The 14,951-nt window shown below is 40.0% G+C and overlaps 2 protein-coding genes and 2 long non-coding RNA genes across 8 annotated transcripts in view; 3 read left to right on the forward strand and 1 right to left on the reverse strand.

The window, feature by feature from the left end:
• Positions 1-3,533, forward strand: part of tep1 (telomerase-associated protein 1) — a 49,482-nt gene extending 45,949 nt beyond the window's left edge. For 2 of the 3 annotated variants that reach the window (XM_047820336.1, XM_047820335.1), the window contains exons 53-56: positions 756-1,173; positions 2,565-2,647; positions 3,023-3,127; positions 3,226-3,533. In XM_047820336.1, coding sequence (XP_047676292.1) covers positions 756-1,173; positions 2,565-2,647; positions 3,023-3,127; positions 3,226-3,345 — 726 coding nt within the window. In that variant the 3' untranslated portion in view covers positions 3,346-3,533. The remainder of the gene's footprint in view (positions 1-755; positions 1,174-2,564; positions 2,648-3,022; positions 3,128-3,225) is intronic. The other variant, XM_047820334.1, reaches the window with a different exon arrangement.
• Positions 3,534-3,622: 89 nt separating this feature from the next.
• Positions 3,623-14,951, reverse strand: part of LOC113661704 (E3 ubiquitin/ISG15 ligase TRIM25-like) — a 28,873-nt gene continuing 17,544 nt past the window's right edge. The window contains exons 1-6 of one of the 3 annotated variants that reach the window (XM_027176118.2): positions 9,065-9,690; positions 8,253-8,348; positions 7,788-8,021; positions 7,431-7,590; positions 6,970-7,029; positions 3,623-4,370 (exon numbers count right to left, since the gene is read on the reverse strand). In XM_027176118.2, coding sequence (XP_027031919.2) covers positions 3,841-4,370; positions 6,970-7,029; positions 7,431-7,590; positions 7,788-8,021; positions 8,253-8,348; positions 9,065-9,655 — 1,671 coding nt within the window. In that variant the 5' untranslated portion in view covers positions 9,656-9,690 and the 3' untranslated portion in view covers positions 3,623-3,840. Of the gene's footprint in view, positions 5,936-6,969; positions 7,030-7,430; positions 7,591-7,787; positions 8,022-8,252; positions 8,349-9,064; positions 9,691-14,951 lie in introns of those variants that run through there. The other 2 variants (XM_027176117.2, XM_047820379.1) reach the window with 2 other exon arrangements.
• LOC125145862 lies at positions 11,805-12,276 on the forward strand. The gene is made up of 3 exons (XR_007144325.1): positions 11,805-11,957; positions 12,066-12,136; positions 12,207-12,276. It is a non-coding gene; the product is annotated as an uncharacterized LOC125145862 (long non-coding RNA).
• On the forward strand, positions 12,414-13,234 carry LOC125145860. The gene is made up of 4 exons (XR_007144323.1): positions 12,414-12,659; positions 12,754-12,831; positions 12,905-12,967; positions 13,054-13,234. It is a non-coding gene; the product is annotated as an uncharacterized LOC125145860 (long non-coding RNA).

The following is a 14,951-nucleotide window of genomic DNA, read 5'->3' on the forward strand; positions in this document are numbered from 1 at the left end:
CTACACAAAACGCGGTTGTAGCTGCCTCTCTACATTACTACGATAGAAAAGAGGTGTTATTTGTGTAGTAACAGCGTTTAGCTCAGGAGTTATTGACTCGGGAAACTCCAACCTGTGAATATGTGGCCAACTTCCTGCTCCTTCAGTTCTCTCCAGCGCTGGAAAGCTGATCCTATATTAACACGTCCTACTTCTTGTCCTTATCGTAAGTCTTTCTTCTCTTTCTTTCTTTGTTTTTATGTTCCATGTCGATGTTAAAACCACTTTCTGCTAACGTCACACACGCGCACCGAACACTCTCTCCGCCCATATTGACAAGACACGCCCCTTTCTGCTCATTGGCTACACGTTTGTTTTGTTTTTGTTTATTTTTTGGCCCGACTTGGTTTTCTGAAGCATTTCTCAAAAATCAGAGACCCTACCTTTTAATAGAGTAAAAAATCCTGTGGAAAACAAGTAATAACACACTTCAGGATGCGCTGTTAGAATAAAGTAATCAATGTTTTGGAGTGGTAACTGTAAGTCATCCATTATTTTACTGTAAGCACATGACACTGGATGCATTATATCTATTATTTCAGTGTCTCATTAGATTCTTCATTTCGATATAAAGGTGTACATACTTTTGCACTTAACGGTCTACTGTTAATACAAATGCTAGGCTCATATTAATCATGTAAACACCATTAATTAAATAAAGGTTTATCAGGATGTCTAATTCCAGGATTGAGATTTACTTCACCTTTTGTTTGTAGCACCCTCGATATAGACAAGCGGGTAAAAATGGAGGGGAAAAAAGGAAAAGGAAGAGAAACAGAGTTGGGGAATCAGAAGGACAGCTGCGGTTGGTCACTAACCTGAAACCAGGATTTGGTCAGACGCAGGAAGAGGAGCAGGAAGAGGAAGCAGAGGAGGAGCAGGAAGAGGAAACAGAGGATGAGCAGGAAGAGGAAACAGAGGAGGAAAAGAGGGAGGAAATGGAAGAGGACACAGAAAAGGAAACAAGGGAGGAAACAGAAGAGGAAATGAGGGAGGAACCTGTTGAGGAAATGAGGGAGGAAACAGATGAGGAAATGAGGGAGGAAACAGATGAGGAATCGACAGAGGACATGGAGAACAACGAAGAGGAACAGGAGAAAAAGTTCACCATCACGGCTGCTGCTTTACACGGCGGTGTGTTATTCATTTCACACCAAACACACTAAACAGCAGCCACGAGAACTGATCCTTATTTTAAATAAAATTGAATGTAATGGTGATCACTCACACACACACACACACACACACACACACACACACACACTCACAGAAATACAGGGCACTCAAGTTTTGAAGACAGGCAAGAGTGACATATTTTAAATATGTCTCGGGTTTTCTCTGTGGGTGAACGAGGATGATGCTGAACAATTTCAGTAACAATTTTTTTTCATTGGTTGTTGCGTTGGCCCCCTGGGACCATCTCAGGGCCATCTTATCTGGGAAACGTCTCTCTCACAATCAATGACATTGTGACTGCTGTTAGAGACGTTTCCCAGATAATCAGCATCAGTTTTTCATGAGTGTCTGTAACTTAGCCAACAGTTTTACAGCCTGTTCACTGACAACACCTGCTCACAACAAGTCTAGGCCAGTGGTTCTCAAACTGGGGGCCCTGAGATGGCCCCAGGGTGCCAAGGCAACAACCAATTAAAAAAAAATGTTACTGAAATTGTTCAGCATCATCCTCTTTCACCCACAGAGAAAACCACTGGAGTTGCGAGCATCACTATGAGAACATAGTAAGTCTTGATCTCCTGTTTTAATGTTACAACTAGTTTAACAGCAGTCAAAATGTCACTGTTTGTGTCAAACAAGTTGTGAATTTGTTGTAACATTAAAACAGGAGATCATGACACTGTACTCATAGTGATACTCGCAGCTCCAGTGGTTTTCTCTGTGGGTGAACGAGGATGATGCTGAACAATTCCAGGATATGTTTTTTTTTTCATTGGTTGTTACGTTAAATCTTACCCAGATACAATAGTGTTCAATCTTCTGATTGGCTATTGTGTAGCCTCCTTTTTGATTGGCTGATAAGTGTCAGGCTCGACTAATAACTCCAGGGGAGAAGCGCTTGATTCCTGACCAGTTCCATAGAGACAGCGGTGCGGGCTGATACATTTTGGCGCTTATTAAATATATGATAAATAGTCCAAAAGTTTTTCTGCGTGACAAATACGATGTGTGGCAGGAGAGCGTGAGAAAAGACCGAAATGTGTGACTGTCACTCTCAATGCGTGACACTTGACAGTCCTGGAAATAACAAACACACACACACACACACACACACACACACACACACACACACACACACACACACACACACACACATAAACACACAGACACCAGGGTAAACACACACAGAACATTAAAAACAACACACACAAAATCATATAAAAGTATGTGTGTTTTGGACACTTTGCACACTTCTTCTTTTAATTGCAGGACTAACACACACTCATTAACACACTCTATTTTTAACACCTTCTGAGACCTCCTTTCTGTTTTTATGGTTTTATCCACAGAACTGATTGTATGTGGAGATTCAAAGGGTCACATGTGGTTTAATGAGACTCCGACCCTGAGCTCGTGGACTCCAAGAAAACCTGTGAGTCAGGAATTCTCGTCCGTGTTGTAAAGCTTTCTCATGTTTTAGCTTTGATCAACGCTCCACATCACACTTTTAATCATTTAACAGAATCTTACTGGGTTACTGTAGCTTTAAGACCTGCTCTGATTTACATATGTGTAAATACATGGTAGTGATGTCATAACCCTAGAGGTGTATTTTGTAACTTTCCAAATATCCAATTTTCTACAGTATACACTACTTAGGTCCATTACTGGAATGCAGATTGTTGAAACTTGTGGTTTTATAGGAAAATAATCATCATCTTGATGATTTGGACTGTAGTCTAAATGTCTTTGTGGAGTTTGAAGTTATTGAATCTACTCTGAAGTAAATGTGGTGTGGATTCTGCAGGCGCACAGTGACAGGATCAGTGTCCTGCGTCTCACAGAGAGCATCATCATCTCAGCCTCGTACGACAGGACGGTCAAACTGTGGGACAGAGACACAAAGAAACAGGTGTGTCTGCATTTGTGTGTGCTTGTGTGTGTGTGCTTGTGTTGAGTTGTGTGTAATTTGCCTCTCTCTCTCACTCTCTCTCTCTGTCTCTGTCACAGGTGGGTCTGTTTGTTTGTGGCGCTCCGGTCGAGGTGCTGCAGGTGAACCCCAATAATCCGAGTCAGATCATGTGTGGAGACGCACTGGGACAGATCTACTTCCTGTCCTGGAGAGGATGATTAACACCTCCACACTGCAGCGATTTAATGTTCAACACTCTGCTTTCACACTTTATCTCTTTATTCTGGTGCAATTTGCTACAAATTTGCTTTAATAATAACTGATGTAACTGTTAAAAATTACTTTGCATCATAACTATAATAATGTCTAATGTCCAAAAGCATCAATAAAATTTTTGATTAAAAAAAAAAAAAGCTTTGTGTTTATACATGTATTCAAGTGACATCCTGTCTGTCAAAAATGTTGTCAGGACAAAGATGCTGAAACAAATAGAAGTGCAGGTTGGAAAGTTTAATAAAAACAATGGCATCAGTAGAGAAACAGAGAAAAACTCAGTCAGTCAATCAGTAAACAACAGTAACAAGTCAAGGCAAGAGCAAAAGCAGAAATAAATTAAGAAAAATCAGTTACATTCTATTATTTCTGAAGCAAAGATTTGTACATTTATAAAATGTAGTATAATATAAATGTAAAATACGAATTTTTACTAACAATTAAACTTGATCACATAACTTTAGAGGTAAGTTAAAATAGCATACACGGAACCCAGCGTATAGAGGCTGAGTGAATGTGGTGTGGACTCTGTGGAGGAGCCTCATGGTGTCAGAGACGCTGTAGAAGGACAGAGTTCCTGCACTGTGATCCACATACACTCCTATTCTGGAGGATGATGGACTTTGGAGCTCAGTCTTAATGTTGTTGTGCCAGTAAGAGACAGAGGAAGAAGAACACCACAGACTCCAGGACTGACTGTTGAGTCCAAACACACACTCATAACCCCGTCCTTTCCTGCTGATCTCTTTATATGACACTGATATGTCCATGCCCTTACCACTCCACTCCAACTCCCAGTAACAGCGTCCACACACACTCTCCTTACACAACACCTGAGTCCAATAATCAAATCTCTCTGGATGATCAGAATATTGTTGTTGTGTCTTAATGCATGTCACCACTCTGTTCTTCTCAGACAGAATGAGTTGATGATGTACGGTGTTTGGATCCAGAGTCAGATAACAGAAATCTACAGTAATACAATGTCCACAGGTTAGATTGCAGACCAATATGCTGTTAAAGTTAAATATATATAAAAAATGTAAAATTCAGAATAAATAAAAAGAAAAATGGTGCTTGCAAAATATTTAATTCCTTTAACCAAGTCAATTATAGAATAGTGACATAACATACGGCTATGTTCACGATGTGTTCTCTGCATTTAACCCATACAAAGTGCACACACACAGCAGTGAACACACACACGGAGCCGTGGGCAGCCATTTATGCTGCGGTGCCCAGGGAGCGGTTGGGGGCGTTCGGTGCCTTGCTCAAGGGCACCTCACTCGTGGCTGGCCTGAGACTCGAACCCACAACGACTTCCTCAACAAAAGAATAATCTTTTACTAGATAAACAACTGTAAGGTAGAGCCACATCTGTTTGGGAGCCACATCTGGACTAAACTCCTACAGTACATTCCTTAGTTATTACTCCTTTTAGGGAGGGGTATACACCACAATATTGTGGCTCTAAGCAACCCTGTTGAGTAGGCATTAGAAGACTGAGGGGCACAAGAGAACCCATAAGGTATTGTGCAGTATTCATAGGGATTTGACACTTCAGAGCCTGTTTTGTGCATGAACTGCATTTTGCTTTGTTTTGTATTTACTCTGTTATTTATTAAAGGGCTGAAATTGTTCCTGAGCGCTACGTGACAGAATCCGATGGACACAGCAGAAGGACGAGAGTGACACAATGCCACAGTGAATCTGCCAGCATGTGACTCCATCTGCTTCTGCCAGTGGACAAACCCATACCTAGTAGACCCTGGCCCCCTGGCTTTGCAATGACAATATGCTTCCTAGGTTTCTGCTCCACACCCAGTTCTACTTTTCAAAACTAGCAAACCGAAAGCCCAAATAAAAGCAGTGTCTAGGGTTCTTGCTGTCTTTCTAGATAGGCTAAGCCCTCTACTGGCCAAAGTGTCTTACTGACATGTTGTGGAGGAACAGGTTGGAGGAATTTGTTCAATCCATGAACCAGGAAATTGTAGAGCCTGGGAGAGACCACAAAAGGCCGCTTCAAAGATGATGAGTGAATTTGCCCGGCTTTACATCATTTATTCAATTACGGGGATCTGGTGGCCCCCACCACTCCCAAACCCCCTACAAAGCTCCCCAACTCCCTGACTCCAGTGATGAGCTCTCTCCAGAGGCTGATGGGGTGGTTGTTAGTGAAAATCTACACTCCATACTGAGGCGTCAGAATGGCCCCCAGAGCTGTGCTCTATTCGGAGGCCAACAGGGCAGTCTCCTAAGCCCTGTCCCTTGACAAGGCCGATGGTGTGGCTGATGGTGTCCACTGCTGAGAGGTGGTAAACCTGCACTGTAGAAAATCTTCTCTTCTATTTGGTTCTGAGGGTAAAATCACATGAACTGAAGTCTTGGTGTGGAACAGGGCTTTAATCAGGGCCTTGAACAGGGCTTGGAACCGGGCTTTGGAGGCCACCATATTTGCCCAAGTGTGGAACGTGGCTTGGAACAAAGCCTGGAACATTCCTTGGAAGCAGGCTTGGGAATCCACTACATCAGCCTCTGGGGAGAGCATGTGGAGACACATAGACAAAAAGGAGACTGAAAAATAATGTGGATACAGTTTAAATCATGACAATGAAAATTGATTCCTGGATTTAATACAACAACTAAGATATTGATCAAACATTATGAAAACATTGAACTTAAGCATCAGTGAAATCTCGAAGCTTTACGGTATAAGTGTAAGCTATAACCTTTCTCATGTGTAACTTTAACAATATGTGTGTTTTTATTTTCAGTTTACAGATGATTATATTCTGTTACACCTGACCTCAGTTCTTAAGATATTTATAATATACATTTGTGATGTTCAGCAAAAATTGGTTCTGGGTTTTATGTTGAATTAACGTCAATGTTAATCCCTTCTCCAGAGGCTGATGGAGTGGTTGTTAGTTCAAAGCTCCTCTCCATGCTGAGGCATCAGGATGGCCACCAGAGTGGTGCTCTCTTGAAGGCAGACAAGGCAGTCTCCAGTGCAGAACTCTAAGCCCAGATCCTTGTCGAGGCCGATAGGTTAGATAGGCTGATGGTATCCACTGCTGAGTTCTTCTTTCAGGCCAAGCGTATGGGCTCTAAAACAAACCCCTTAGACCTATTCCATTATATGGTTGACAGGGCAGCCTCCAACACAAAGCTCTCCCCAGAGACTGATGTAGTGGATACCCAAGCCTGCTTCTAAGACCTGTTCCAGGCTCTGTTCCAAGCCATGTTCCACACTGGCTAAATACATTGGCCTCCAAAACCCGGTTCCAAGCCATGTTCCAGGCCCTGATTAAAGCCTTGTTCCACACCAAGGCTTCAGTCCCAGATCCACTACATTGCTGTGTTCCATTCCCAGCTCCAGCCCCTGTCTCTGAATCATGAGAGACTAACTCTGATATATGACCATGTAGCTGAGAGGATGTTTTGAGGGTCCTAAAAGTTCTCTCAATCCCTCTACTTATTGTGTGTGTGTATATGTGTGTGTGTGTGTGTGTGTGTGTGTGTGTGTGTGTGTGTGTGTGTGTGTGTGTGTCTGGTTGTGGTTCACCTACACTGCAGAAAATCTTCTCTGCTCTCTGGTTCTGAAGGCAAAATCACATTAACTTCTGCAGCTGTGGAGACACAGAAAAAAATTAGACTGAAAAATCATGTTTTTACAATTTAAAGATTTCATACCTCAATTAAGATATTGACCAAAACATTATGAAAACTTTGAACATAAGCATCAGTGAAATCTCAAAGCTTTACAGTGTAACTTAAACAATACTGTATGTGCGTTTTCATTTTCAGGTTACAGATGATTATATTCTGTTTCCCTTAATCTCAGTTCTTAAGATATTTATAATATCCACCTGTGACGTTCAGTAAGATTTGGTTCTGGAATTAATGTTGAAGTAACGTCAGTTTTAATCCATCCAAGTAGATGACAATAGTCTTGTTCCTGCTTACTTCTTATTTCAGTTCCATGAATGTTTCTTTCTTGTGATACAGAAACAATGTTTGGTTTGTTCACCTTGTGGTCTGATTTTGTTGAATTCCTTCTCACAGATTTGTTCGACTCGTTTTTTCAGATCTGAGAGAGATTTCCTCACTCCATCAAATGAGAGATGTTGATTGACAGTGAATCTGAGTGAGTCGTCACATCCAGGAGAAACACAGAGAGACGGGAAACTCTACAGAGAGGAAACACAAAAAAGTGGGAGAAAAGAAGGAGAAAAGTGGACGAGAGGAACGAATGAATCTCAGACTGAATCAGAACAAAGACACACTTGTGATCTCAGACAGGAACATTTCTTGTTGCTGTAATGAGCTTTTAGGAGGAAATTTTGTGAGGAACAATGACCTCTGTAGATCAGACAGTGAGTGTTACCTGGAGGAAGTGGATGTGATTCTTTGTGCGTGAAAGCTGCTCCATCTCAGTGACTCTCCTCATAAGATCAGCAATCTCCTGCTCCAGTCGATTCAGGAGTCGTTCAGCTCGACTCACTTCAGCTTCCTCCTGAGCTCTGATCAGCTCCGTCACCTCCGTGCACTTTTTCTCTTTGGAGCTGATCATCTCAGTAAAGATCCTCTCACTGTCATCTACTGCTGCCTGTGAAAGCATCTGTAAGGACACACACACACACAACACACACAAAATGGAGCAAGTTTTAGTAAGAGCAACTGTTACTGTAATTCCAAAGAAGAAAAAGAATAAGAAGAGTGTGTGTGTGTGTGTGTGTGTGTGTGTGTGTGTGTGTGTGTGTGTGTGTGTGTGTGTGTGTGTGTGTGTGTGTGTGTGTGTGTGTGAGAGAGAGAGAGAGAGAGAGAGAGAGAGAGAGAGAGAGATTCTTACTCTAAAAGACTCCAAAGTCTGTTTCAGCTCCTGCACTTTCTTCTGTGTCTCCTGGATCCTCTGCTGGAATTTCATCTGCTCCTCCTTTAATTCATTCTGATACCAAATAAGATAAATGTAATTATTTCTGCATCAGTAGCTCAGTATGTTAATCTTAGGTGCAAAGAAAAAGATGAAGTCCACTTATGTTGTACAGGTGAAACAGATGGTTGCGAGTACAGGCAGGCTTTATTACCACATGTGAACAATTGTACAGTAGTCTACAGCAGAGAAACAAATACATGGTTCCATCAGCTGGCCCACAACCAGAGAATAAAAAATACCAGAGAACTTTAAAGAGAAGACATGTATGACTGGTATATCATAGAATAAATATGTAAAGAAAATTAAAAAAAAAATTGTAGTGTTATAAAAGTACATTACATTAAGGTTGTACATAAATAGTCACATAAATACATTTTATTTATTTTACTTGCTTAATCTATTAATTTTCCCAACTAAAATGTGTAATATAAACATGTATAAAATAAAATGTGTCTACTAAACTAAAAATAATATAGAAAAGCAGTACAGCAATAAATTGTAGAGTTTTAACACCAGAGATGGGGGACTCGAGTCATATGACGACTCCAGTCGGACTTAATAACCAACAACTCTTTGACTTCTAACAAAATGTCACTTCGCACTCTCACTCCCAACCCTGGAGGTGTGAGGCGAACGTGCTAACCACTAAGCCACCGTACCCCCTGTCACTTTACAGTTAATAAAAAATATATTTACTTGAAAATAGTAGCATGATATTCAGTTCTTACCTGTTTTTCTATTCTTTCTGCTTTAGCTGAAACTGTATCATGACCTTTGTGTTGATCCATCGTACACAAGTAACAGATGAGGCTTTGGTCAGTACGACAGTAGATCTCCATCAGTTTGTCATGTTCAGAGCAGATCTTCTCTTGGAGCTCTGCACAGGCTTCAACTAACTTGTGCTTCTTAAAGTCAGGAGACTGATAGTGAGGTTTAAGATGATCTTCACAAAAGGAGACCTGACAACCCAGACAGGAACTAACAGCTTTGCGTCTTTTCCTGCTGCAGGAATCACACTCCACATCTCCAGGTCCAGCGTAACAGTGAGCAGCAGAAGCAGCTTGGAGTTCAGTCTTCTTCAGTTTCTCCACCACGTCAGCCAGCATGTTGTTCCTGTATGAAACAGGCCTTGTAGTGAAAGTCTCTCTACACTGAGGACAGCTGTAGACACCCTTCACATCCTCCTGATCCCAGCAGCCATTAATACACATCTTACAGAAACTGTGACCACAGGGAATAGTCACTGGATCATTCAGGAGATCCTGACACACTGGACAGCTGAACTGATCCTGATCTACTGAAATACTGGCCTTTGCCATTTTCCTGCTTTCACAGAGAGAGAGAGAGAGAGAGAGAGAGAGAGAGAGAGAGAGAGAGAGAGAGAGAGAGAGAGAGAGAGAGAGAGAGAGAGAGAGAGAGAGAGAGAGTTTTCTCTGAAACTCTCTTAACTCTGCGTGTGTTATAGTGTGATAGATTGTGGGTGTGGCTTTAAAAAGAAAGAGGGGTTTGGGTTTAAAGGATACGTGTAGCACAATGTTTTGGTGTGTGGGATGTGTTTTATATATGACACCGGACACAGAATATAAACAGGGTTTTTTTTATTATAGACTAGACATTAAACAGTGCAGCATTAATTATGCAAATTTGGGAAAATTAAAGTAGGAAAAGTAAAACTTACTGGAGTTACTGAAAATCAATAAAGTCTGTCTTACATCAAAATGGATCTGTCTCATTTCCAAAGAAAACAGTAGGAGGTAAATGACAAACCTAAATAACCAAGAAACCAAACAAAGATATAAATCCTAGATATCTAATCATAGACAACAGTAGTAGCCCTTGATCCTAATAGGACAAATGAGTGTAATATTTGACAGCACAGAAAACCTTAAGGCTGCTCCAGTAATTGGAAAGTACATGAAAACCAAATTCTTCATAACATGATACATTCCTAAGCGTGAGTAACACAACTAACAAATTACAAAAGATAAGACATTCTTATACGGAATTGACTCAAACTTACTATTTATTGCCACATGCATATGCTAGCATGGAATGACTGAACCTGTTTCTTCTCTGCATGCAATACAAGAAACAAAATACAACTTTCCCTTCACATTGAAAATATTTTTTTGTCAACCTCAGAAGTATGTTGGTAATTACCAGAAACTCTTTGCGTGCTGAGAAATGACTCATCTCTGTACATCCTCTACATCCTGTAATCAGTAGTCAGTTATCTGTAGAGCTTTATTAGTTCTCAAAGGTGTTTTGTCTTTTTTATTTATGAATGAGATATTTTGCCCCAAAAGTCATAAATATGTTGTTATAAGTTACTCAATCCAGACTTGCTAAGTTGGTGACCAGTTAAAGCTCTTTATGCTGCAATGAGTCTCAGTGCCTTCAAAAGACTGATTCATCCATTTTTCTCTTTTTCACTTTCTCTTAGCTACATTTGTTTAGTATTGTTCTTTTGTCCCCTCATTTTGTACTGCTGCACAATTACTTCCTTCTAAAGTTTAAGTCTTTTGTATTTTTTTTATTAATTTGGGTCAGGTTTTTATTATGTGCCATTGTTTGTTGCTAACCAAGTCAGTGCGAATATGCAATAGGTCATGAATGAATCATTAAATCACAGGGAAAATCCTCCAAATGTAAAAATTCTCTTGCTTTAAAACTTGAACTTGAATTTGAAGGCACACCCAACTCACACAACCAAAAAAACCCCCACAAAGATCTAAAGAAGTGCTACTGCCTTTGTGTAGGAAGATGTTTAAAAGCTGAGACATTGGTTGTGGTTGAGCAGAAAACTAAAAAGTACGGTGGCCGAGAAGTGCAAAACACATTAACAAATCCGAAAACAAATTAACAAATCAAAAAACACATTAACAAATACGAAAACAAATTAACAATTCCGAAAACACATTAACAAATCCGAAAACACATTAACAAATCCGAAAACACAACGACGATTCAGACAACCCGGAAACGGTAGGCATCGTTTGTGAATGGAAACTTACCGATATACAGGTATGGAATCTTATGTGTAATGTGTAATGTTCTCCGTTTAAATATAAGAAAATAACAGAATTAATCCACAGTAATCCATTCCATCCATCCATTCCAACTTTTCCCTGCGGCAGACTGTTGAACTTCATGTATACCTTGAGTGACAGGTGTCTTGTCCAATGATCGGTACGTGTTCCAATCACAAACTATACCAACCTCTTTCGGGTTGTCTGGGGGTATTCCAGAAAGCTTGGTTAACTTACCATTTGGTAAATCATAACCTCTGGGTTGATTTACCCCAAACAGGCATACCATGAGTATGTCGGTTCCAAAACACCTGAGAAGAGTTAGTTTAATCAACCTCCAATTGGTTACCCAGAGTTTATGCCCGTGCACAGTGCATATATAAAGACATTTTCAATGGATCGCCGATTTCACGAGTCACCATGGAAACTCAAAACGAAAAAAAAGAGCGGCGTATCTCACAGAGGCGGAGTTGGAGGTTTTAATGCACGCTTATGAAGAGTTTAAGCCAATAATATTAAAAAGAAGCAATACAGCTGCATCGGCTAAAGCAAGAGAGTTGGCTTGGCAAAAAATAACGGACAGAGTAAATGCGTGAGTGGCTTAAATAACAAATTACAAATATCACTATGAAAGCATTTACTTTTCCTGCCATTTATTTCTTTAGTTTAAAATAATAATGAATATTTTTTATTTAATAAGGTGTAATCCTTCTGGAGCCAGAAGAACTTTAAGCCAAGTCAAAATTAAACACAAAAACATTCTGCAAAAAGGTAATATTTGATTACACAATTACTGAACTATTATTATAGCAGGATTTAGTATATTCGTTCTGTCATGTAGCTAATAGAAAGAAGACTGAAGCCCGTCTAACTGGCGGGGGCCCACCACCACCTCCCCTCACCCCATCTGAGGAGCTGACTCTGACTCTAAAGGGCGACCAGTGGTTGCTGGCATTCCAGGGGACAGTTCCTCGCACACACCATGCACCACAAGTGATGGTGAAAAAATGGTGAAATGTAAGTTTACCTCTGATTTGTTTTAATTTTTTGTCCTAATAAATTACCATCTCTGTCACTTAAAGGCTTTTTGAACAAGATTAATTTTTATGTAGGCTTATTTTATTTAACTGCATATGATGTATAGGCTACTGTGATCTTAGTCTGACATGTTACTCTTTTCATGTATTATTTTCTTTGATAATATTGAGAATTTAATGGGTTGTGTGTTCTTATAGATACTGATGGACGGATTGTATTATTGGACCCTCCAGAAAGAACACAGTCTGTCACAGTTGTAAGTGATTTGTTGTCAGGTACCTTTAGTTGCTTTTAGGTTTTTTTTTTTTTTTTTCTTTCAGATAATGTATACTTGAATATGTCTCCTGTAGGATGAAGATGATGAAGATGACGATGAAGAGACCACATCTGCTGTGACAGAAGTGGACAATGCTGGTAGATCCACTGAGGTATGATGCATACCACTATAATGTATGGCCCCTTTTTGCATTAGAGTAACAAACTGTCATTGTCCTTTCACAGTACATACCTAGGGATTTGCCCACACATGAGGGTCCTTCAACCTCAGCACACAATCTAAGCAGGGTAAGAATTTGTGTCCAGGTGTCCATATTTGAATTTTATTGTCTGACCAAACAATCTCATTCATTACATTTTTTCCACCTTCCTAGTTGCCAGCAAAGGAGCTGTATAAGGTCCATCTTCAAAAACAAATAAGAAAAAGTGACATGGAGATGGACCTTATACAGCTTCAAATGGAAGAGAAAAGGCTCCTCATTAAAAAAGTAGCACTTGAAATTGAATTACTGGAGCATCGCCTTAAGGTGAGAACTTGTCTGAATATTAATCTGTTGCATGTTAAAAGTGTTGTGTGAGTGAGTGTATATATGTGTGTGTATATATATATATATATATGGGGAGTTTACTGAGGAGGAGTGAGGAGTACTGAGGAATACTGAGGGGTTTTCTCAGTATTTTTGCAGTAATTATAGAGTTAACAGTTAAGTTTAACTAAAACAGTCTTTAGTAACCAAAAAGTCTAAGTGTGGAGATCACCCTATGATGTGTCGACTTGGAGACCGCTTCTGAGTTCCGACAGACTCCTTCCATAAATGTTAAATATGAAGCACACAGATACAGTATTTTTACATTTTATAACATGTCCTATACTTAGTTAATTGGCTGCAGTCACAATCCTGTTCAATATTACCTTTGCTACCCTTGTGGTATATGTGGCCGGGGATTTAAATTCACCACCAGGAACACATTGAGGAGTTTTACTTTATTGTTTATTCATTTACTGTTTTCGAGAAAATGAGTCACTATCAAAAGCGACCTAGAAACTTAATTGAGAAGTTTACAAAAAGATCAGGAAAAGCGAAACAAAATTTATATAAACAAAATGAGCGCTTTCACCAAGCTGAAGACACAAACTAAACCTCCGTAGCTCTAAAATGTTATTTTCAAATGCAAAAGAATAGGAAAATTACAAAAATCTCAGTGCGAAAACAAATAGAAAATAAAACAATTACAAGTAATGCAACAATACCAAAATGTTACAACACAATACGGCAGTGGGAATAATCACGATGAGCTACAATATATGTTGTTCACCATGGATGACCACAATTTCCAGAGAATACGCATGGCTTGCACTGCTCGCAATCTCAACGGGATATTTCAGAGTGAGAGCGCAACCACTCCAGGAACATACATGTAACTACTGTTTATCTTAACTTAATACACTGAAAATAATCAGAATAATAAAATATCAGAATTTAACATGCAAGGAAAGAAACAAATTTTAAGGTCATTTACCACCCGGTTACATATAATTTAGGTGAGCTTCAGATGAGAGAACGGTATCAATGATCACACCATAGTCTTTTACTGCTGCACATGATGTAATATAAAGACCATCCAGAGTTACTCTGTAATCAGAAAGATTACTTCTGTCTGTCTGTGGTCCAAGAACAAGAACTTCTGTGTGTCAGAGTTAAGCAGGAGGAAGTTAGTAAGCATCCACTGTCTGAAGTCCTTCACACAATCTTCAATCATATTAAGCTGGTGACTCACATCTGACTTATCTGAAACATATACAGTGGTGTGAAAAAGTGTTGGCGATAACTTGCAATGAATCTGTTACAGGGCGGTGGGGGAATTTTGGTCTTTGCAGAATTGTAAACCAGCCACATTGGAGGGTTTTCATGCATGAACTGCCTTTTTAAGGTCATGTTGCAGCATCTCAATAGGATTTAGGTCAGGACTTTGACTAGGCCACTCCAAAGTCTTCATTTTGTTTTTCTTCAGCAATTCAGAGGTGGACTTGGTGGTGTGTTTTGGATCATTGTCCTGCTGCAGAACCCAAGTTCACTTCAGCTTGAGGTCACCAACAGATGGCCACACATTGTCCTTCAGGATTTTTTGGTAGACTGCAGAATTCATGGTTCCATTTATCCCAGCAAGTCTTCCAGCATATGTAGAAGTATACATAGCATATTGTGATGGCAGCACGTGCACCACCGCAAACACACAGAGGAAATGCCGCTCTTCGCCCACTGCATCAGAA

Source organism: Tachysurus fulvidraco, chromosome 11 (genome assembly GCF_022655615.1).
Source record: "Tachysurus fulvidraco isolate hzauxx_2018 chromosome 11, HZAU_PFXX_2.0, whole genome shotgun sequence".
Classification (NCBI taxonomy): Eukaryota; Metazoa; Chordata; class Actinopteri; order Siluriformes; family Bagridae; genus Tachysurus; species Tachysurus fulvidraco.